This window comes from Cajanus cajan, chromosome 11, assembly GCF_000230855.2.
Source record: "Cajanus cajan strain Asha chromosome 11, NIPB_CcT2T_4, whole genome shotgun sequence".
NCBI lineage: Eukaryota > Viridiplantae > Streptophyta > Magnoliopsida > Fabales > Fabaceae > Cajanus > Cajanus cajan.
The window spans coordinates 31,580,308-31,606,221 of NC_138527.1; the positions used below are offsets into that span (position 1 = coordinate 31,580,308).

General features: G+C 29.4%; 2 protein-coding genes across 2 annotated transcripts; one reads left to right on the top strand and one right to left on the bottom strand.

Moving 5' to 3' along the window:
* Window positions 1-5,852: 5,852 nt before the first annotated feature.
* On the bottom strand, window positions 5,853-7,759 carry LOC145953155 (uncharacterized). The gene is made up of 2 exons (XM_083066876.1): window positions 6,510-7,759; window positions 5,853-6,222 (listed from the first exon to the last, which is right to left on the bottom strand). Exons 1-2 carry the CDS (start codon window positions 7,654-7,656, stop codon window positions 6,185-6,187), a joined length of 1,185 nt encoding a protein of 394 aa, XP_082923002.1. The 5' UTR covers window positions 7,657-7,759; the 3' UTR covers window positions 5,853-6,184.
* Window positions 7,760-18,848: 11,089 nt separating this feature from the next.
* On the top strand, window positions 18,849-19,847 carry LOC109801176 (cyclin-dependent protein kinase inhibitor SMR6). The gene has a single exon (XM_020362183.3). It carries the CDS (start codon window positions 19,147-19,149, stop codon window positions 19,471-19,473), a length of 327 nt encoding a protein of 108 aa, XP_020217772.1. The 5' UTR covers window positions 18,849-19,146; the 3' UTR covers window positions 19,474-19,847.
* Window positions 19,848-25,914: the final 6,067 nt, after the last annotated feature.

Consider the following 25,914-nt stretch of genomic DNA (forward strand, 5'->3'; position numbering starts at 1 on the left):
ACCGTCATAAACATAAAATTACCGTATTTTATATAAGTATGAATATTTACAGTATAATTTCAGGTCCTTGTCAAACAATGACATAAGTATTTTAATAGGAAGCAAAATTGTAAAAATCTTTTTATGTGTTATACTAGTGTTTTCGGTGGAATTTGATTCGGATAATCGAATACAAATAAATTAATAAATTTTTAAGTAAGATTTGAAATTTTTGGAAATTATATGGATTTTTTTATATTTGAACTAACAACCTATTGATTTTCAAGTTGAAATAAAGTAGAAAGAGAGGAATTTTGCATAAATGTAAAATAATAAAAGTTTGTATAAGAAATTGAGATTAAGAAGTGAAAAAAATTAAATTTGAAGAAAAAAAGGAGATTAAGAAGTGAAAAGTTTAAGTTTGGAGAAAAATAAGTAGGGAGAAAAATTACAAACAAATTTAAATCACTAGAATTGAAATGGTGGTTGATAACATTATCCTAACCTGTTAGTCTGTGAACACCACTAAAACTTAAAATAAGTAAGGTGTTTACAAGTTCTAACCCTCATTATATGATACAAACTAATATTTATAGAAAACAAGTTGTAACTACCCATAACTATCACTAATTACTAGCAAATCTTGACTGTTGATAGCTTTTGTCTTTGATCTCCATCATTGATGCAATTTATGATTTTAATTCTCCAAATAATCGAATTTTCATCATAGCCTTGTCATAGTGAAATTAATTGGAAGATAACATTGTAAAACTTAGTCTAAATAATACACAAAAATAGTAACTTCTAACACTTGAATTTGGAAATAGATTAATTTGAGAGTTTAGGAATTTTAAAACCCACAAGTAAACCAGTCTACAACACAAAATTTGGAAAAATTGATACAAAATGAGGTTGATTATAATAACTTATATTAAAATCGTGTCTATTCAACACTTGTTCAATCACATAATATATATTCTCATTATAAACTTGATTAGGTTGGTCTTGAGGGTTTTGATTTTGTTGAATATGGTTTACAAATCTATCTACATTTTGATCTCTATTTATTAGCACAAAATTTCTTAAACCATTTACATTTCTTGTTACTTGAATTTGTTCTCTGTCAACTCCCTCATTTCTAATATTTTCATTGTTTGAGTTTGAAGGTTGAGTTTAGCCATCTAATTTCTCTCGTATGTTATTCAATAATTCATATAAAAGAGCGAATACTGTTAATAGTTATGTTGAAAGCATATTTTTATATCATGATTACTATGATCCATTTGTTGTCTTATGGACCTAAGATTTTGATTCATAATCTCCGTCGAGAGATTACCATTATCTTTTATCGTGTTTTTGTTTGTTTGAACTCCGATTGTTTGCATTTCAAAAAGAATAAATCAATAATCTTGTTTTCGACAATTCGAATTCTCATTTTGCATGTTATGAGTCAAAATTGCAGTCATGGGTGCCAAAGTTGATTGTAGTTGATTAAGGAACATTTCAAGATTCAAATTTTGTGGCCTCAAATTAGGCATTGCCCAAAGCCATATACTTAAATAAGGTGTATTAATATTTGTATCTGCATTCTCTTAACACCACCATTGGATTTGGGCTGATATCGAAAGAGTATTTTTGATTTAAGTAGTTGAAATATTCTCATTTCTATTATTTGAAGTGTTTGCATTTTGTATATTGATAACAATCCTTGGATTTTTCAAATTGTTATTCAAAATGGAAATAACATCATTATCTCCCAAATTAGTTGATTCATGAATTTCTTGAAAAATATTATTTTCAAACTCTTTGTGGATTTGCCTGAACGGCAATATTTTCTAAATCGAAGTTGTTACTAGTGGCTATTATTTTGTCACTTCTTAGTATCATACACTTTCCTCAAGACTAGTTCTTTGTAAAATTTGACGAGAGTCCCATCGGGCATGCCAATTTGTTTTCAATGGAATTTAATTCCAAGAATCGAATACAAATAAATTTTAAGTAGGACTCAAAATATTTCAAAATCTTGTGAATTCTTTTATTTGAACTAGTAACCTATTAATTTTCAACTTGAAATAAAGTAGAAAGAGAGAGAGAAAAAAAAAGAATTTGTAAAAATGTAACATCTTTTAACATTTAGTTAAAATGTTCTTAAAAAACCATTTTTCGTTATTAAGTGAGTAAATTACTAACAAAGAAACTTGTAAATTTAGATTTTCTATTATTTTTCAAGTACTTAATTAAACATTTGACTAGTTCTATATTCACATCACTACATATGTATTTCTTTTTTAACTTTTGTTACTTTCACTAACAACATTTAACAACTCAAATCAAATAATTAATTATGATTAATAATTATGTGCAAAAATCCCTCAAGTTTGTGGTATTCATAGATTACAAATTAGAATTAGTCTTTAACTCAATACGTTAAAAATACTTGTGACATGATGAAAATAAATAAATAAATATGACTAATAAAATCTTTAAAAATTACTTTTAATTTTTTGGATCATTATCTTGTTTATCTAGTTGAAGTAAAGTTTCTCATATGTGTAAAACTTGTTTTAATTACATACATACTATTTAATTACTTGACTTTTTCAATATGTTTATGACAATGATTTAAAAGTTAAAACTCTTACATTATTTTTTTTTTTTTTAAAACAATAATTTGTAGAATGAGAAAATACAATATGTATACATTGAAGTACAACAGCAAAAGTCTTTAGCTTTAACATAAGAATTTGCAATGTCATGCAGTGTTAAGGATATGCCTGACATGGTGTGTATAATGTTCGAAGATTTGTATATAATAATTTTCTTTGTACATATTAGTGTTTACCTAGAGTTCAGTTTATGTATCAAAATTTATAGATCGCTCAGAGCATATTCAGTGGAGGTTGCTTATAAGTAACTTTTTGTGCCACATCATTACCACATCAGTTCTGGTTCACTTTATGGGTTATTTAAATTTTAGCAGAGTTGCTTGTAAAAACAACTTTGTTAAAATTTAAGCAACCCATAAAGTGAACCAAAACTGATATAGCAATGATGTGGTAAGCAACCCTCACCAGAGATGGTCTCATTTAACCTGCAACTTGTACGGGCTATGCTCCTAAAAATATTAGCTGATTAGGTTGTGAGCTTTTTGATCCAATCCATTTAGTTTGTGGTGCAAATGAATTTACACTTGCATACATGAATTTTTGTGAGAAAATGCTTTCAATCAGCATCTTGTTTTATTGATGAATTAAGGGTCATATATATATTAGTCATTGTTACAACTGAAACGCAAAACAGCAACAAATTTGAATATAAAAGTAACAAACTGATCTTATCCTGATATAACAAACTCTAAACAAACTGATCTTATCCTGATACTCCCCCTCAAGTTGGAGCATGGAGGGAGGAGATGCCTAACTTGGTGATTAGAAAATCAAACTGTTTGGAAGGCAGAGCCTTTGTCATGATGTCAGCAGGTTGGGAATTTGTCCGAATATGTTGTGTGGAGATTGTTTTATCTAGAATATGGTCACGAACAAAATGACAATCCAATTCGATATGTTTTGTACGCTCATGAAAAACTGGGTTAGTGGCAATATGGATGGCTGATTGGCTATCGCAGAAGAGTTGCATGGGGATTGTGTGAGGGAGACCAAGGGAGCTAAGGAGTGATTTGATCCAAATAAGTTCAGAAGTAGCTGCTGCCATGGCTCGATATTCTGCTTCAGCTGAGGAGCGAGAGATGGTGTTCTGCTTCTTTGTTTTCCAAGAGATGGGAGAATGTCCTAGAGTAACGAAGTACCCAGTGATGGATTTTCGTGTAATGGGACAACTAGCCCAATCCGAATCACAATAAGCTCGAATAAGAAGGTCAGAGTCAGAACGAAGAAGAAGACCTTGACCAGGATTGGCCTTGATATATCGAAGCACTCGAATTGCGGCATCAAAGTGAATTTGCATGGGTTTCTGCAGAAATTGGGATAACGTGTGAACAGCATAACTTAATTCTGGACGAGTAATGGTAAGATATACCAATCGTCCAACAATGCGACGATATCGTGTAGGATCGTCAAATGGGGGACCCTCCACAAGAGCTAGTTTATGATTGGGGTCCATAGGATAAGCAGCTGGTTTACATCCGTGAAGGCCACATTCTTGGAGAATATCCAAGGCAAATTTTCTTTGGGTAAGAAACAAACCAGACTTGCTCCTGGCGAACTCAATACCAAGAAAATATTTGAGATTACCGAGGTCTTTAATTTTGAACCAGGTATGTAGATGAGCCTTGACTTGATCACAAAGAGGTAAATCATTTCCTGCCAACAAGATATCGTCAACATAGATAAGAATAGCAACTGAGCGTGAGCCGTGAGAGTAAGTAAATAAGGTATAATCTGCCCGAGACTGGGTAAAGCCGAAAGTAAGGAGAGACGTGCGTAGTTTGGCAAACCAATTTCTTGAAGATTGTTTAAGACCGTAAAGGGACCGTTGAAGTTTGCATGCATGCCCAGGTTTATTATTTGAGAAACCAGGAGGGAACCTCATATAGACTTCTTCATCCAAATCACCGTGAAGAAAAGCATTTTGAACGTCTAATTGAAAGATGTGCCACTGCTTAGCCACAGCAACAGACAGAAAAATACGGACACTAACCATTTTTGCTACAGGAGCGAAAGTTTCAGTGTAATCATCTCCTTCAATTTGATTATTTCCAGCAACCACTAAACGCGCTTTATATCTCTCAATAGACCCATCAGCATTGTATTTGATTCGATATACCCATTTGCAGGGTATGGCCTTCTTTCCAGGAGGAAGTGGTGTAACGTGCCAAGTGTGATTTTCTTCAAGTGCAGTGATTTCGAGTTGCATAGCTTTCTGCCATTGAGAGGATTTCATAGCTTCCTTAAAGGATTTAGGTTCCAAATGACTATCAACAGCTGCAAGAAATAACTGATGTTTTGAAGAAAAAATGGCATTAGTAATAAAGTGGTGTAGAGGATACGGAGTACCAGACGCAATCGGAGGAGTGAGAACGCGTGGAAGGGGTGTGAAAGTTGTATTGCAGACGAAGTCCTGTAGATAAGCAGGTGGACGTCGTATGCGAGGCTCACGAGTAACTGTCATAGGCATAGGACAAGGTTCATGTGGTGGAGAAATACTCCCTCTTTCGTCAAGCACTGGTGTGAGGACAGTAGGTTCTAATATAGGCAATTCATCATAGTCAAATATGGCGGCTTGGGTTGGGAGACTACGAGTTGGTGAAGTAGGTGGTGACTCTGTAAAAGGAAAAATATTCTCATGAAACAGTACATCGCGAGAGACAAAGATTCCCTTAGTAACAATGTCCATTACTTTCCATCCTTTTTTGTTGAAAGGATAACCAATAAAGACACATCGGCGGGAGCGAGATTCAAATTTGTCACTTGGTTTAGGTACAATAGTAGAATAACATAAACAACCCAAGATCTTTAAGTGGTCATAGGAAGGTGAGGTGCCATGTAAAACCTCATAAGGAGATTTACCACCAAGCAGTGGTGTAGGCATCCTGTTAATAAGGTGAGCAGCAGATAAAATACATTCTCCCCAAAGAGCAAAGGGTAGATGACCATCAAAACGTAAGGCCCTAGCAACGTTGAGAATATGGCGATGAGGACGTTCTACACGACCGTTTTGCTGTGGGGTGTATGTGCAAGACAATTGATGAAGAATTCCCTGGGAGGAGATAGCCTCTTGGACCAAAGATGACTTAAATTCAGTCCCATTGTCAGTCTGAATTCGTTTAACTGATGCATTATATTGAGTACGTACCATATTGAGAAACCAAAGTAAAGAAGTAGAGGTTTCATGTTTATCGCGTAACAGAAAAACCCATATATGTCTACTAAAGTCATCGACAATTGTTAAGAAATACCGAGCACCAGTAGTGGAAGCCGTGCGATATGGGCCCCATAAATCACAATGAATTAACTCAAAAGGATGCAAACATCTTTTATTATTAATGGTAAAAGGACTTCTTGATTGTTTGGCTTGACAGCATACATCACAAGGAGGTAATTTATTTGCATGAGAAATAAAAGGTAACAAGGACAAATAACGAGGAGATGGGTGTCCCAAACGACGATGCCATATGGTAGGAGATGCCGATGAACTAGTGGTTTGGACAGATGCAGATGATGAGCATAAGATGTACACCCCTTCACGTTCAACACCCATTCCAATCGTCCTCTTCCTCTTTAGGTCCTGCAATATACAAATAGAGTTGACAAATAAAGCCATGCAAGATTGTTGGAGCAATTGAGAGACAGAGATCAAGTTGCATGTTAAAGATGGAACATAAAGAACGTTAGAGAGATGAAGAAATGAGCCCAAAGTAACAGTGCCACACTGTGTAGCAAAAGTGCGAGTGCCATTTGGTAGGCCAACGGAACAAGGAGGAATGGTTTGCACATTGGAGAGATATGAGAGAGTGCTTGTCATGTGTTGGGACGCACCGCTATCGATGATCCAAGATGGATTAGAGATTTTACCCGTAAGTTTTTCAACTGAAGGTGTAGAGGGGACAACCAACGACATGAGGTGTTGAAGGATTTCAGGAGTAAAATCTGCAATAGTAAGGGATTCCAAAGGTGATGCAGTGGAAGATGGAGTGGCATGTGTATTGGTAGTGTGGGCAGCACGAGCATGTGCAGATTGTGTACGACTGTTTGAAGAGCGTCCACGTCCTCGGCCACGTCCAGTGTTGGGACGTTCGGGATAGCCAATTAGCTGATAGCACTTGGACACATCATGGTAGGGTTTGTGACAATATGTACATGTAACCTTAGGCTTAGAAGTATCACCATGATCCTTGGAAGTAGCACTCGAAACTGCACAGCCCAACGCGTCAATAGGAGCATCATGAGAACGAGCAATGGCTTTGTGTGTCTCTTCTTGAGTAACCATAGAGAAAACACGGTTGATAGTGGGCAAAGGTGTAGTGTTGAGAATCTGAGTAATAAGACTACCGTAAATGGTGTGATCAAGGCCCATGAGAAATTGGTAGACGCGATCGTTTTCTGCTTCAAGACGGATGGATTTGGTGAAAGCACAAGTGTCTCCAGCAGTGCAAGCATCTAAAGGACGAGTGGACTCAAGTTCATCCCAAATTGAACGAAGCTTGGTGTAATAGTCCATAACAGATGAGCCCTGTTGCTTCATAGTGGAAAGATTGGCCTTGAGATGAAATATACGAGGAATGTTGAGCACGGAAAATCGTTCTCGGAGATCATCCCAAAGACTTTTGGCTGTTTCAAAACAGTTGATGAGAGGTTGCAATTGTGGATCGATGGTGTTATGGATCCAACTGTTAATCATGGAATTGCATAGAATCCAAGCGTAAGCTTCGTCAGAAGCATTATCATCAGGAATCACAATTGATCCATTGATGAAACCAAGTTTATTTTTGGCTCTTAAGGCATTTTTCATAAGCTTTGCCCAATTATCATAGTTAGATTGGCCACGAAGGGGGACCGTAGTGAGAATGACTCCAGGATTATCTGAAGGATGGAGATAAAATGGTGATTTAGGATCAGTGACTTTGACTGATGTTGGTGCGGAAGACATGGTGAAAAAAAAAAGAAGGTTTGGAATCGTTACTCTTCTGATACCATGTGAGAAAATGCTTTCAATCAGCATCTTGTTTTATTGATGAATTAAGGGTCATATATATATTAGTCATTGTTACAACTGAAACGCAAAACAGCAACAAATTTGAATATAAAAGTAACAAACTGATCTTATCCTGATATAACAAACTCTAAACAAACTGATCTTATCCTGATAATTTTCCCGTGAGTTTTTGCACCAAGTATTTTCTTAAAAAACTATATTAAAAAAAAACTCAACTAAATGTCAACAAATATATTTTGTTAATATTTGTGCCAACATGTATGAGCGAAAACAGAACTCAAGTATTTTATATTTTGATTCATAAGTACTGTACATGATAACGTAACATTATCCAGATGATATCATTCGAAGGATATGATTAAGCGTGAGTGACATTTTGAGATCACTTCATATTTATAGAAAAATATTATATTTCACCATTTAATTAGTTCATTATAAAGGCCCAAATTCAATCAATGAGTAACATATAAATTTGAACTCTCTTTTTTTTATATATATTTTTTCTTCTTTTTTGAGTTTTTAGTCTTTTTAAGAGTTGTAATTAATAGGCTCGTTAGCCTACGTGTTACCAATACGGAAGCGGACTGAAACACTTTGTATATATGATTCCTTATTATACTCTCATGTTATTAATATCATGGCTAAATGTTTCTAAACTATTTTACAATTCTTCAAACTATCCCTGATTTGTTGTATGAAAATCCTTAAAAAATTCCATAAAACTTCTACTATTATATCGATCTTACAGAAAAATTCACACAACATAATATGAGAGTTATTTATTTTGATGATTTACATCAAAAGTATAATCAAGAATAAAAAATACTATAGTTTGATCTATTACAGTTTTAACTCCTTTACCTAATAATTAAATGATTATGGAAAACTGTTATACAATAAGTCCTTCTAATTTCGTTATCATGAAGTTCAATGACTAATAAATCATTGAAACGATGTTAAGGACTGTAACATTAAGAAATATATATGGATTCGTACAATGGTTTTGGATTATGTGTGATGGCATCTCTTAATGACTTGGTACCAAGTCCAACGTTGTCATTGGTTATATTATTATAATTGTTGTCCCCTTCATATTGGCTCTTGCTCCCTTCCCTAGCTTGGCCAATGCCAAATTCAAGCATTAAAAAATAGGTCAATAATTGATTCAAGATGTTGCAAAGATGTGTTGGAATTTGCATTTTGTTTCTTTGGAAATTGGCCTCATCCTTGCCTTTTATTTTATTATTTCAAGGTGTGCATATCTTTTGCATTTTAATCCAGATGAAGTTTGGGATAAAAAGTTCTTCCTTTTTCTAAATCGGAAAGCAATGGGAATCGATATGTAAAAAAGTATATTAAGGTATGGAATATAGGACATTTAAAAGTAACTTTGCTGCTTACAGCTGTTGCCCCTTTCTTTTTATTCCCTTCTTATCCATATGATTTTTTACCTAACAAATATCACATTAGCTCATTTTTATTAAATAATTAAATTCAAGTGTTCATTGAATCATATTACCTGATAATTTTGATAATTCAAATAAATCAACTAAATTAATTCGTCTTTGTTCGGTTAATCAGCCTTTTAATTATTTTTAATTCTAGATTATACATTTTAAACATAGGTGTTTAAATTTTTCTTCTATTTTTCTTTTTTACTATTTTCATTTGATTTCATCTTTCTATAATCTTAGTAATACTGAGTGTCTTAATTTGATCATATTTATTGTGTAATTTTTTATTATCATATTTTGAGTAAAAAATACTAATTACATACATTAAATGATAACTATATGGAAAATTTAAAATAAACATTTAATCATTAAATAATAAGAAACCACATCACATTGCATTAATATAACATTAAAAAAATTATATAAAATAGATAATAATTAGAGTAAAACGTTAAAAATATTATAATATTTTTTTTATCATAATCTAATAATACATACTAAATCAATCCAACCTTAATTATGTTAATTTAGCTTAAATTGATTGAAAAATAATTCAAATCAAACTAACTCAATTAATTTTAACCAATTCAATTCATGAACGATCTTTATCGTAGACTTGATGTTAAAAAGTGTCTAAAACACTCTTAACATAACACAAAAGTTTTGGTATGCAAGCAAGGAAAGAAAAGGAAAAAATTATTAGAAAGTTGATCATGTAATGACTAATCAAAAATCGTAAATTTAAATAATTTGATATTTGTGTTCTTTAATTAAAAATAATATTATTATTTTAAGTATGAAGTCATAATTAAAATATCACTTTATAATTATAGCAGTCAAGTCAATAATATATATATATATATATATATATATATATATATATATATAATCATATATTTAAATCATACTATTTTTTTACACAAATATTTAAACCATACTTATATAAGAGAAAATCAATATCATTAAGGATACATTAATTTGACTGTCCTTACCTTAACGTGTGACGTGGATTTAAATATTTGGAGAATAAAAATATGAATATATGATGCTAACTCAAAAAAATTATAATGAGTTTTATAAATTAATTGAATTAAGAACTAATAAATCATAGTTTGAGTGATACTAGTTTCAGTCTTCCTAAATAAGACATCAAATAATCAATCAGATTTTATAACAGATAATAATTATTTATGAAATCAATGAATATCATACTATAATATATATATATATAGGAGGGTTCAAACGACACTGGTGTAACTTTTACTAAGTGTTAGACTGCTCAATAACTTTATATTAAATGTGAATTTTGAAAATCTAACCGTTAGTGTAGTAATAATACTAGTATTTTAATATATAAACTGCGAATTATTAATCAAAGTGTTCATATTTTAATATATATATATATATATATATATATATATATATATATATTACGTCAAATCATCTTAGATTAACATAGGTGTTTAAATTTTTCTTCAATAATTCGCAATTTACATATTAAAATACCAGTACTACTACTACACCAACTCTCTTTCTTTCCCATCCTTACCGTCTCGAATTGATAGATAAATGATCTAACTCTTCAAAAAAAAATATTATTATTATATATTAAAAGTATAACTTGTATGCATTAAGGTAAGGTAATTAATTGCCTGGATGTGATTACAACTCATAACTCGTCACTTCCTTATAATTAACTCCATGACCAAAAATTACTTCAACGAGAAGACTCTATAAATGATGAAAGAATGTCATTTACTGTGTAAAAGACTAAATTTATGAGAAAAAAAATCATACTAATTAATCACTTCAATTAATTACATAAACTGTTCCAAAGTCGTCTTCAAGATTTTTTCAACAAAATCAGCTATCGTAATCAGATATTAGTAGCATGCCAAATTGCTTTCACACCGCTAATATGATTGTTAAGAATTTGAAAATAACACTACTAAACTCAAAAACTCATTTTTATCTAGGCATAAACTCAAAAACCCCTCTTATAAATTGAACTTCTAAGACTTATTTTATATAGTACACATTTATATTTACATCAATTAATATTTATAAGTTTATTAAGAAGTCTTTAAGTTATTAAATAAGTATTGATATTCCATTTTAACTTTTTAAAGATGTAAATTATTCATAGGCTAACCTGTTACTTATGTAAGAAAAAAAAAATACTATAATAAAATGTTATAAAGAGTTATTAAATGAAATATTAATCACATCTTATATATATATCTTGAAAACATTAAAAAAAAATGTTTCAAAATTCATTTATTTTAAAAATATAAAAAATTTGTAAGAAAAATAAAAATTATTTTTACCAGTATTAAAGTGTACATAAAGTAATGTTTATTTCTACATTATCATTCTTAATTAACTTTTTTTCATAATGTTTAAAGAAAATATTAAGCATGAAAGATAAATGTATTTCATATATTGAAAATATAAAACCATATTCTTCATTTATTAAGGAAGATAATTAATAAAATTTATTATATAGAGAAAAAAAACATATATATATATATATATATATATATATATATATATATATATATATATTTGTGACATTGACTATTTGACTTTGAAGTATATGGCTACATCCATTTGTGCGATGTGAATCAAAAATCAACTATTGTTACAATCAATTATAAAAATAAGTTCTATGTTTAGATATGTAAAGTCAAAATTTGTTTTTGACATAATCTATTTTGTGTGGAAAATTTAAAAGAACTAATTATATAACAAAATTAGTATTTTAGTACATTGTTTAATTATTTATTTTATTTAAATAAATTTTATAATAAATAAATATTTTAAATATAAAAGATACTACAATAAATAAATATTTCGAACATGTAAATTTAATTTTATATTTATAATAAAAATTTATATTTTAATAAAACATTATTTTAACTATTATAAATTTATTTTAAAATAAATGTTTTGAAATTTAATATTCGAACAAATATTAGAATGATAGATTGAAAGACAACAGAGGTTTATTTTTTTAAAAAATATTATCGTCAAAGAAAAATTAAAAACGAATACTATTCAAATAATAATATCTTAAAACACTTTCAAAATATAAGCTAAAATATATAGTTTACGCGCATGCAATTCAGCAATCTTTTGGTTTAATTAAAATTTGCAATAAAATTAATTTAATCGTGTGACATTATGAGTTTTATGACTTGTAGTTGATTTTATTTAATTTGCTTTTTGTTATTTTGTGTTATGGAGCTTGAGAAACTTAGAGAGAGAAGCTTAGAGAGACGAGTTTTGCTTCTTGAGTTCTCTTTTTTCTTAATTCTTTTCTTGTAGGATGATTTTTTGTTGAATATCTCATTTTAAGTTGTGTTGTTTGTTGATTCAGGTATGTAAAACCTTGAATCAAGCTTGTTGATCCACTCAAAGTTGTCTTCTTTTTCTTCCTTCTCCTCTTTTTCTCGGCTTAGAGACTTCTGAGGTAAAGGAAGTTAGATTCTTGAGTTTATTAAATTGTTGGGTATTGGTGGATTAAATTTTATGTTTGAGACATTAAACGATTGCACGTACATGGTGAAATTGCATGATTTCGATGGCTATAGTTGAACTTGGGGTTTTGGGTTCATGAAGGTGAATTTGATGACTTATGGTGATTTTTGGTTGCATGTTGAATTTCTTGCTAAAAATGTGTTGTTTGTGTTATATGTGTTGGTTTGGGCTAAGTTTCAGGTGTATTGAGCAAAATGTGTGATCTGCATAAGTGTAAAACTTGCGTCATGTTGAGTGGGCCTCCATGGCGTCAGATGCAGGATTGGTGGTGTTGGATATAAGTAGAAAGACTTGTCTCGGATTGAAATGGCACTGGGCATGAGAGCATTAAAAGGTCTCAAACTTGGTTATGCCGAGACTTTGGTTGAGTGGTATCCAACGTGGCCTAAACCCTAAATCCTAAACATGGCCAAGCTAGACTAGACAATGTTCGGCGCCAATATGGTGGTGTTGCACGTTAGTCAAATAGAGACTCTTTGCTTAGAATGAGGTCGGGTGTGGGGCTTTGCCACACTAAGTGTGAGGTCTCAATGAACTCTACCTTATCCATGTTAGACACGAGTTATGTAGCATTGGACGTGAATGAGCCAGAGAATTCCTTATTGTGACGGCATCAAGCACTAGGTGAGTGGCGTCGAGTGTTGGATGTTTGATAAAACTTGTTGTTTAACTTCACAAATGGTGTACATGAGTAAAGCAGATTACTTTATTGAATATTTGATGTTGATAAATGTTGCTCGTGCTATATAAATTGAGCTAGGATGTTGTTTATAGATTATGACTAATAATGTTAATTTTCACCTAAAATTATTAAATATTTGTATTAACAAAATCAACACTTCTCTAGCTTTTAACAAGTTTAGTCCTCCTTTTTATAATTTTTTTTTTGTAAGCTATCATTTAATTGTAACAATAACTTCGAATTTTTGTCTAACATATAGTCAAGAAGTAAGAGAAGCAAGCCAAGTGAGAGAAAGTTCATGGAGGTTAAGAAGGAAGAGGATTTGAAGAACAAGTGAAGGCTTCCAATGTCAGACACCACTTTACTTGCACTTGGCACGATCTTGGCAAAGAGTCACTTGAACTCCAACACTAGGCATTGCACTACTCACGCCCAACGTCACCTTGGCAAAGAGCCTTTGTTTTGTGTCCTGATGTTTGTGCCCAATGTGACTTAAACTGTGTTGGGCTTCGTTTTTATAACATGACATTTTTTTATTCACTTTTTCCCTCTCACTTTGAAGGACTAAAGACATTCTTCGACAAGGCCACTAGGGGGATGATTTTTAGGGTTCTTTGGGTACTGTTAGGGCTTGCTCGAAGACCTACAATCCTCTTCTTGGTCCTTCATCTTCCACCATAAATCTTATTTTCTTTTTGAGTTCTTCATCATGAGGGGCTAAGTCCATTTTGTTAGGGTTAAATGTAACCAACTGAACTCTCATATAATTTGTATTGTTATATATATATGTGTGTGTTTGTGTGTGTGTCTTTTCAATGTTAGTATTTTGTTTATTCTCTTAATGTTTGTTGTGGAGTGATCAACCATAGCTTGATATTTGATTCATTAGGTATTGGAAAATATCTTTTGTAAGCTTAAATCAAAATAAAATACCTAATAGAGTTTGTATCTAGGAATAAAACTTGACTCATTAATTGTTTGAAATCCTTGTTATTAATGCAAGTTTTTTTATTAAGTATTTAAGGGATTGATACTTGATAAGGAAACCTAAGCTCTTTCTTCTAAGAAATTTGGGTTTGAGTAAACTTGTAAATTGACATTAATATTAAATAAAAAAGAAGATTGAGTAATTATATGCACGAGTGAGGTTGGGGCGAAGTTTAATCCTAACATTAATATTTCATATTATTCTCTAATCTAATTTGTCTTCTAATTATTTGATAAAATATCAAAAAGAGTTTTATTTTCTCTTGCATATTTTTTACTTCTTTTACAAACCAACACTCGATTTTCAAAAATATTCTTTTGTTTAATTTAGTTATAAATAGTATCTATTGTCGAGTATTACACAAGTCCTTGGGTGAAATGATAAAGTACTTTCTACTAGCTACTTGTGCGACTAGTACATTTTCCATAATCCTTTAACAATTACTAGTTGAAAGTTGAATTGAGTTATATGTTGTTCAGTTGACTAATTGTATTGAATATGTTTGATGCATTATGTTGTATGTTGTTGAGATGGTGAAGTTGATAATGCTTAAGGCATGGTGTTGATTAACTTAAGGCTAGAAGAGATGTTGTTTTAAAAGTTGCATATCCTACTATAAGGATATTGTGTTATGGTATTTTGTGAGTCCAAATTTGATGGAAAATCTTTATTGAGAAGCTGACACTTGAAAATAATAGTTGAGTCTCCTCTAAAATCTTAGTTGGTACCGTACATGAATAAGGTAAAAACATACGTGTATAAAACGACTATAATATAGGGACAAGATCAAGCTATATTGATGATATTTTATTATGAGATCACTTAATGATGTGAAAATAATAGCATATTGTCACATCATTAATAATTTATAGGAATTAGAAATAAATCAAAAACTAATTTACAAGTAGTAAAGAAAAAAAAAAATGTATTAACAAGGGTAAAAAGAATAATAAGTTATAAATTAAATATTAAAATAAATTAAACTTAAAAAAAAAAAGCTTTAAATTAAACATTCAAGATTCGAAGTAGTATCGGGTACATTGTCATCACTCTTATTTCAAATACTTCTTCCACAATATTTTCAATAAAAACTTTTATTATATTAATTTGTTCTTTAAGCAAAAAGATATCTTTTGATACTGAAACAAAGATTCTGAAATTATATAATTTAAACAAAAATTTGTCTTTTGTAATATTCCGACGAAGATTCTGAAATTTTGAAAACTAAACTGGACATGATGTGTATATTATATGATCAGTATACATTATATAGGTCACAAATGAATATCATTACGAATATGCAGAAACATGGGTCAATAATAATACAAGATTTTGGTTGCATATGGAAATTCTTTGGATTTGAATTTCAAAATCAAAAGCATGTGTTAACAAAGGGCCCCACAAAAAATATACATAAAAGAAAAGTGCTTTGTGTCGAAGCTTTTTTAAGCTTATTGAGCATAACATAGGATTGATTGATTATATTATTGGTGATCCCAATACCCTGAAAAATTGGCGCCAAAACCCAATCGTTGTTCTCTATTATGTCCTGCCCGCGGTCAGCAATTGTCACGGGCACCCTCGCATCGATTGCCTTAATCAAGTGGCGCTTACGGTCCAATCATCAACTTTTACACATAATTCACCAACGTAATTGTAATTGCAACACATGCTTTATCAAAACTTGTACCTATTAGTATTTAACATACATAGATTTTAGAATAATGTAAATTTCTCTTGTCATATGTATTAAGTATTTTTATATTTTAAGAAATTAAATATTTTTATTTTTATTTTTATTTTTATTTAATATTTTTCTTATAAAGGATTAGAAAGATTTTTAAAAAGTTATAAGAAAATATTCAGATGTGTATTTAAATAGTCTATACATGTATGATAATTATTGTATTTTGTATTTCTTTTTTTAAAGCATTTTTTGACTTAGAGTCAAAGTTTAATTTTTGGAAATAGGAAAATCCATTTAAGCATCAAACATTTATATATCAATTGAGGGATAGTCGGTAGCACACTCTTGTTAATAGAATTTATTTAAAATTACTAAATCATTAAATAGAATATAAAATCTATCGTTTTTGTCTTTTTTAATAAATTTTAATTAATTAAAATAAATGTGTTTAAAAGAATATTCTTAACATTGTTTTATATCAACTATACTACACTAGGTTACTTGTATGTGTTTTATATTTATTATTTTTAGTTTTTTTTATTATAGTATTAGAAGGAGTATTTATTGATTTTATCAAAAATTAGTATTTATTAAAATCTTAATTACATTAAAATTATTATTTTCTATGTCATTTTTTTATTAAACTTAAAAAATGAAAACTCAAGATTTTGAAGTTTGAAGAACAGTCATGTTATTCTTTAGTTTTATTGTTTTTATTAATAAAAAAGGTTGATAATATCTTTATTAATTTATGGTAATTTATAGTAACATTTAAGCTTAATTGAATAAATTTTGTAAACATTTATGGTAGAATAAAATAAAAGATAAAATAAATTAAACTTATTTTACTTAAAATAATTTATAAAAGTTTTTTAGAAACTATAAAACCTTAAAGAAAAACAAATTATAAGAGAGTTTTAACTTATAAAAAATGTTAATTGGTTTATCAAAACAGTGCCTTAACTTTCAACATTTTGCATTGAATGACAATCACTTACGCATTTAAAACACTATTCTCTGTTGCAAATGTCGGGAGGTGTTTATTAACAATTTGTATCTTTCGGTGAGCATATGGAGAATTTAATTTTGTTAAATTAAAATTAAAAGAATTATGTTTGAATATTTTTATTTCAAAAGTAATTTAATAATAAAAATGATAGTTAAATAAAAATATAAAAATATTTAATACACGTGTTAAAAAAACAAAAATAAACATGAATTTGGGAACTTAAACAAACATGTTGTAAGAATATCGGAGGTTGTGGGCAGACATGCAACCTCATAAACACTGAGATGCCATGTTGATTTTGGACATTGATAACTTATTTTTGGGATTTCTAATATGAGCAATATCTTAACACTTTTTTCTTAAAAGAAAGTTTTCTACCTTTTTTTATGGTAAAATTTCATGTCTCGCTCTATAGGTGCTCACATTTATCGGAATTTATTATTAAGATTGAAATAACATACACAAAAATTTTAATTAAATTCAAACTCTATATCGTCATTAATTATAATTTCAAAGAATAAAAAAATATTTATCCAAACCTTAATAAAGTTAAACTTATTTATTAGTTAAATTCCACATTATTTAGGGCAAGTTACGTTTTGTTTTGTTGTGAAGGAGAGGGAGTGGTTTATATGCATCACTTAACTCTGAAGTTTTGATTGAAGTGAAAGAAAAATATTAAATTTGCTATATTTATTTAATTTAGTTATGATTTTAGATATATTGACCATTTCTGTAATAAATAAAAAAACTTATTGACCAAAATCTTAATTATGGGTACAACATTTTTTTATTTTAATCCAAAATTTATAAAGGATTAAATGATAAAAAATAATTAAAGAGAGCGTTGGGCAAGGTAAATTCGTAAGAGGATAAAATATAATTCATTTATTTATTTATTATTTTTACAAATGTAATGTTATTACCTAATCCCTTGAAGTTTACTACTTTACTACATTAGTTGGTTAATTTTTAAAATTTTATATATAAATCTAATCAATAATAATTACTACAAAAAAATTTATATAGTGATATACATCCTATAATGACACAATATGTGTTACTAAAAAAATATTTTTACTCACACTTTAAATATAATATATATTGGTATATTATTAAAAAGTATTGGTATAAATTATAATGATATTAAAAATATGTTGTTAAATTACATTCAAAATCAACATTTAAATTGTGTGTAGTTATATGTTATATAGATATATACTTACATATATTGTACTTATAGTAATATTTTTGGTATATGACTATTTACTATATTATAATTTACATTTTTTTTAACTATACAATGATAATAAATTAAATATGTATAATATAAGTATTTCATAATAAAATATTGACACTTTTCCTCCTAAAAACTAAAATATTGATAATATACAATATTTTAACAATTTATGTTGATAATATTAAAAAAATATTTTTTATGAGTTCATGAGAGTAAAATTATAAGAAGAAAAAAAATAGTGAGTATTTATTATTAAAAAAAAAAAAAAAGAGAAGAGAATTTTACATTTCCTCGTTGTTAGTTAAACTTCATGCCTAGGAAGCATCTTAATAATTCTCATATATAAATTTAGTATTTAGAAAATGCATCATGACAGAACTTGGATGAGTAAGGAATAATTAATGTTATTGACATTACTTGACGTCTATATGATTTTTACATGTTAACTAGAGTTTAATTATCTGAGCACCGTTGTATTACAATTATTGCGGCAATTACTAGATGCGTGGTAGCATCATTTTTGGAGTAATTTCCATATCCTGTAATCATAGTATTACATTATTACACGTACGCGCAACAAAAGCCTTATAAAAAGTCTCTAAACTCTTCACATCACTTTTCCTTTGTCTCCCTCACCTTCAACAATCTTCAAGGAAACACTTCCATTTAACCTTAACCAAACATATCCTTTTCCTTTTAACCCGTTTCTCCTCTTTCTCAGTGAAAGCTTTTCTCAATTTCCCTCTTTATTCCTCATCTCACTCTCTTTTCCCCAGTCAACACTTTCCTACTGGTTTCATCTGATTCCTCTACCAAAAGAAGAAGAAGAAACAACCCTCTTTATTCCCTTATTCCCTGCTATATACATATTCATATTTCCCTTTTGGTAGTTAAATATGGGGTTCTCTGAGAAGCCACAAGTGGAAGAGTCAGATAGTACTAGAAAATGGGTCATCGCTGGAATCTCTTTGCGAGCACCATTGAAGCCAATATACACCACCACTGTGGAGAAAGAAGAACAAGATGAAGGTGACATGGAGGAGTATAATTCAACGACACCAAAAGGGGAAGAAGCAAAGATTCCAACCTCTTTGAAGTGCCCACCACCTCCTAGGAAGAGAAAACCTTCTTTGAAGTGCAACTATCGTGGTGGAGCTAGAGAGTTCTTCACTCCACCGGACTTAGAAACTGTGTTCATACGCCATGTTGAAAGGGCTAGCTAATTGATTATATTGTAGAGGTGGGAAAGAAAATAACCTTCACCAACCTTATATATATGTAGCTAGTTAATTAGAGCTGGCTAGAATTAATTTAGTTCTGTTATTATGTAACTTTTTTATTTTGTTATATATTTAAGTCGTTTTAATTCTCTGTTATTAATCTAGCGGGCTAGAGTTTAATTCAGGAGTTTAGAGATTATTAGGGTATTTGTATAAAGAGAGAAATAAACAAATAAGAATATGACTTATTTGCTTGCATGCTTGATCTTGTTCTAGACTTCTAGTTTTAGTTGCCTGTGAGTCTGTCTGCAAGAGATTTGTGTATCTGATGAAGAAGCTGACGTCAAATTGAATTGACATTGTGTATTGCGTGTTTATTCTGCTTCCTTTAATATTGCATCTTATCTCTAAATTTATCAAGTAATAGTACGCTATCTGTTGATTTATGTTAATGTACAGAAAGCAAACCAAGGTTGGTATCGTCGGTGAGAATAGGATCTCACAAAGATATATACCAGTTTAAATTCCTCTATTGATCTGATGATTTTGTTGGAGAAAATATATAATTTGAAAATACTTTTATATAAATGTTTATTTTAGTTGTGAAACCTATATTGATAAGCTCTGCAATATTATTCCTGTAAATTAATTTTTATAAAAAATAAAATAAAATAATGTACGGAAGTTAACTAGCTTAATTCCTGTATCAATGCGTGCCTATGTTTGTGTGCCACTGTTCATGACCATGCGCAAGAATGAGAAAATGTAGGTCAAAAAGGCAAGGTAAGCTAAAATGTGAGAGTTTCAAAATGCAAAGTGGGAGTGAAATCCTTTTCAATGGGGTAGGCAGATGCTGCACACAGATGCTTCTTATTGTTGATTGACTGAGAAGAAAGCCCCACTTGGTCCTCTACCCATAGCTTCATAGTCTTCTTCTGTCATCTTTCTCCTTTTAGAGTTCAGGGTCTTACATATGCTACCCCACTTCTCCATTTAAAAACCTTTTCCTCAACATTTAGTGCGCGAACAACTATAGTAAAGTCTACCAATGTAGATGTTTCTACATTATATTTACTTTACATTTTTCTAAAAGGAACTTGTTCTTTTTTTTAAATGTTGTTTTAGAATTTCCAAACACTTTTCATACAAAGCTTATTATTTTGTTATAACACTATTAGCCTCTACACGAATGGAAAGGTAACATGGAATGTTGGCTTTTTTAATCAAATATTGCCTTAAGAAGATAGAAAAATATAGAATGGGATTTGATGGAAAAGATAGTTCATGGTATTTTTCTTTTGTTATAAAAGCTTCCTAAACTAGATTAGAGTTATAGAATATCAGTTCCAAATATATAAAGAAAATAACTGTAATTAATAAAAACAATTTTCAAGGAAGTGAAAGTAATATATTAGAAAAATTAATTCATATATGAATAAAAATGTTGTTTTTACACTTTAAATTATATGTTTTCCTTATATTTCTTCTACACGCACTTCCTTTTTTTAATGAGATAAATTCAAATTAAATTTCTCTAAAGGGTGTGTAATAGTAACGAACAACGGTACATACGTAATAAGAAATTAAATAAAACAAACAACATTCAGAGAGAAATATTGAGAAGTGACGTATGAGCAAATGACCCCCCACCCACCTCGACTCATGTTGAGAGTGGGAAGGTTCTCTGTAAATTCTTTTGCGATATTAGCTCATGGAGTCATGTGGTGTAAAGCGACAAATCACGTGGAGATGAAGATTAGAATCCTATGCTAGTTGAATGGTTCTCATTTTTGAGCTTGTAAAGCTAAAATTTGAAGGTCAATAATTGACCGAATGAACGCTAGTATAGTAATATATCATGTAGTCATCATCGTCATCTTATCCTAATATCCTGTTCTAGTAGTACTACCAAATAATATATGAATCTTTCTATAGACATAGCAAAACTCCAATAGTGGGGAAGATGCAAGAAAAGGCAAAGCAAATGTTACAATAGTGGTCAGGGGTGGTTCATCATGGTATCGTACATTAAAAAATGTTTCTCGGGATCGGAGCCTGTTATTGAGGGAATGGCATTCTAACACGTCTAAGTAACATTCAAGATTTGTACCAAAAAGAAACACACAAGACTGCACAATTTGCTTGGCTCGCAGTGGGTCACAATGGATTATCTTACCATACACTAATTTTTATTTGAGTTTCATTATTGGAGACCACATGGAGAGGAGCAAAGTTGTTTGGCATATACCCGCACATGTGTATTAAATTTAGCAATTCGTTTATTTTTCTTGGTTTTTCTATCGAGAGAGACAAGGAACAAACAATTTTTTTTCTTTCTTTCGAATTGCTCTAGAAAAAATTTGGAGTGGTTGGTGGTTCCACAACAAAGAACCAACTATCCATAATGCTATTTTAATACTCGCGTCCTTCAAACAAATTAAAACTACTTAACTTCAAACAAGTGAGGTGTGGATTGTTTGTGATATTATCATATTAATTATGAAGCTTTCATCATAAAGAAGGATGGAATTTGATTTTATTTTTTTTTGGGTGGTCTATATGAACTCACTTGAAACTAGATTCTCTTTTCATAACTGTCCAATTGACTCAAAAAATATGGTAATAGAAATAATTAAGACATGAACTTGGGTCTGAATTAATGAAGCCATGAAGGGGAAAGTAGAACATATTTGTGCCCTTCATATTTACTAGTGTATAAATCCTCTGCATTCTCTTTGTCTTATGGACAACAGTCGTGAAGGTGCTGAGTTTTCTTTCATTCATATTCTCACGTATTAGAACGGGATTATATATTCTTTTATGAACATAAATGACAGTATTCAATTCCTTGTATTCTCATTAATAAAATTTTATCTTAAAAAAACCAAAAAGTTTGGTTAAACTACTAATTAATTGCGATTGGGTGCAGACGAAAGCGATCTTAATTAGGTAATTGGAGCATGCAAACAGAAAATGACAGCATTGTGACGTAGCTATTATGCAAGTATGAATAATATTTGAATGTCACTGTCTAAGGTTCTTGTAGATTGTTATAACCCATGTGTCATTTAATGTTGCATAGCATCGAAGTCCTGGGGCTGAGGACCGACAAAAGAAGGTTAGAAGAAGGAATTTATAAAAAAAAATTATGTAGGCAAAGATAAATGGATGAAGAAAGAATTGTCCTTGACACTTCATTTACATTATACTTTAACACTGTTAATGTTGGAGATTAATTGGAAAATTTATGATGAAACATGTAGTTTGAAAGAAAGAGATTTTTGTTGTTGTTGAATGAAATGAAACATGTAATTTATAAGATGAGACATGTAATTAAAATGAAATCAAATATGTTAAGAATTTGAAATTTAGTCCGATACTTTTAAAAAAATAATAATAATAATTGGGATTTTTTTTTTTCATTTTTTTCTCGATTATATTTTTCATGATTTGGAGAAATCGGTTCATGAAAAGTTTTATTATAACTCAATTCACTCCTGTTTTCTTGAATTATAATAAATCGGGCCACCATTTTTTTTTTTACTATTATTGTGTTAAAAAGAATTGTAAAATGACAATTAATTCTGACTTTTTGTTTTTTCCGAAAAACATGTTAATATTTTGATTCATTTGATGATATTTAAAAATATTAATAATGATCAAATGTAATTAATTAATTTTAGGAACCTAATATTAATTTCTGTAAGAATTATATAGGTTTAATTTCGATATTTATAATGAGAGGTGTTTAGAATTAATAAATAATGTGTTTTAAAAAGTCTCATTTGTTGTCACAATAATATATAATTATTTTTTTGAATTTTTTTTTGTTGGAAATCTAGAATATTGGAGTGTCTGATAAGGTAAAAGAAGACTCGTTTTTTTTATTGCAATTACTCAAACACAGGGAATCTTCAATAATGGTAGATAATTCTCGTGTTCTCAACAGGTAAGTGTGTAATTTAAATTAATGTTTTTAAATTCACATAAAGTGTGGCATTCTTAACATGTTTTTATATTACTTAAAAGTTCATTACGCAAAGATCAAATTGCATTGCATTGCACTACACTTTAGTACAAGAGATCACAATTCAAACATTTACGACTACACGACAATAATTAACAACATGATCAATCATCCATGACAATCATCAATGAGACCCAAACGCCACCCACCATGACACATTTCATAAAACCACACTACAAAGTCATAGGTTGTGTTTGAAAAATAATTGAGTTGAACTTGATTAAGATTGAAAAAAGTTACATTCACAATTTTTTTTACATTAGAATGCATATTTTTCATTAAATATAATTTTAAGTTGATATCTAGTCACATAGTAGTGACAACAAGGAAAAGTTGCCATAAAAGTTTCATTGAAAATTTGTTCCATTTTCAAATGAAGTTGAGTGTGATTTGATTGTAGTCTAATATACACGGACATTGATTATCTTTCTACAAGTGAAGGTGGATGGAGTGGGGAAGGAGGAAATGGAAGGAGAATAAGAACAAGCATGTGTCGATAAGGATGTCAAAAAGAAATGATTTGTGGGTGACCTTCTTCGAACAATTTTAGCTAGAGCTTAAAACTTCATTTATAATAGATCAAATAAGTTAAACTCAAACTTTGTAATTATGAACAAGGTCATGCTTAGGTCTATGAAAACCTAGCTTGACTTGCATATTTTCCTTCCTTAATTCATGTTTCTAAAGTATAAATAAATGTACTTCATATTTAAACATTTATTTTATATTAGTATTTTCCTTCCTTTACTTCATATTAAGACTTAATTATTTTTTCTTTATATATATATATATATATATATATATATATATATAACAAACGTCGTTATTGACGTGACATTTTTGATATTGTCATTTATTAATCAACAATCAATATATAGTACATCTTTTAATAACAATAATCAATAGTAAAAAAAACATTTCAATAATGTTTTAAAGAGAAAATTAAAATGTGAGCAAAGAACTAAAAATATTTCTAATCGATTTTTACAATGGCGATTTAATTTTATTTTATTTTAGAAATTGATTTTTTTCTCATAATTAATTATCTCATCTTTTTGTTTGAAATTTTTTTAATTATAAATCTTTCACTTAGTTTGTTTCTTTCAAGTGAAAGATTTATAATAACCAAAAGGTGGAAGAAAAAAGATAAGAAAAGAAAATGAAGTTAACTTGGAAGAAGGATCAAGTCTTTACCGCATCAAATGAAAACAAAAACAAGTGTAACAATTTTTTTTATAACATTTGGGCCATGTAACTAGAAAAGAGTAGGTTTACGTATAAAAAAAGAAAAAAGTTAGTTTGTGGTCTTTGTTGTTGTCCGTCAAAGGAATCAATTCCTTAGATGACAAATTTTCAGTTTAGTCAATGTACTGTAATAGACAAAATGCATATATTTAATTTATTTATTGTAATAAAAAAATAATAATAAAAAAAAACTACACTTGTATTTTGATACACGCTTGAGATTTGTCATTTACATAAATAATGAAATGAAATCACTTTGCATTTTTTCTCCTTCTGTGCGTGCGTGCTTGTTGTAATAAAAACAAGTATATAAAAATAATTTTTTATTTTGGTTCTAGTCCTAACAAATGTAGAAAACAGACAACTTTTACATCAAATTTCTTTATAACATTTGTAGAACAAGACTTTATACATCAGTTTCGGAACCAATCTAGAAGGTACCCATTTCTATATTAGTTTATTACATCTTCTAAAAATCTAAAATATTATAATTAACAATATTTTTTTATTAATCCTTATTAAAATGTAAGTTATGAAGTTAATTCAATTTTATAAAATTGATTTATAAAGTAAATATTAATATTCGTTTATATATATTATCATGACCTTATTTTTAAATGATGTAAAATTTTTAATACAAGTCAAGTATTAGACATCTCGAACATGAAATTTGTAGAATTAGATATTTATGAATTTGTTCAAAAGTGAATAACAAGATTGACCCAACAAAAAGAATTCATAAATAAATTTTAATATGTTTTGATATCATTTTATAATATAAATTGTGAGCCTACTTCAATTTTATAAAATTGATTTGTAAGTTGAGAATTTTTCTTCACTTATATACATTATATAATCTTATTATTAGACAATTTTGATCTCCAACAAGCATTGAATAAACCTTACAAGAGAATTTGGAATGAAATTTTTTGTTAGTAAAATCTAATCAAATAACTTAGACAAAAAACAACAAATCTAATAAAATAACAAATAAGTAATTTATAATTTTATAATAAAAGATTCCTAAAAGAAATATAAATTTATTTAATAAACAGTCAATAAAAATTACGATAAAAAATTAAAAATGAAAACATAAATATCAATTTCTTTAATAAACCGTTTCAAAATTTCCTAACACCTATCGTTACATGATTTGACGGATTTCGACCCAT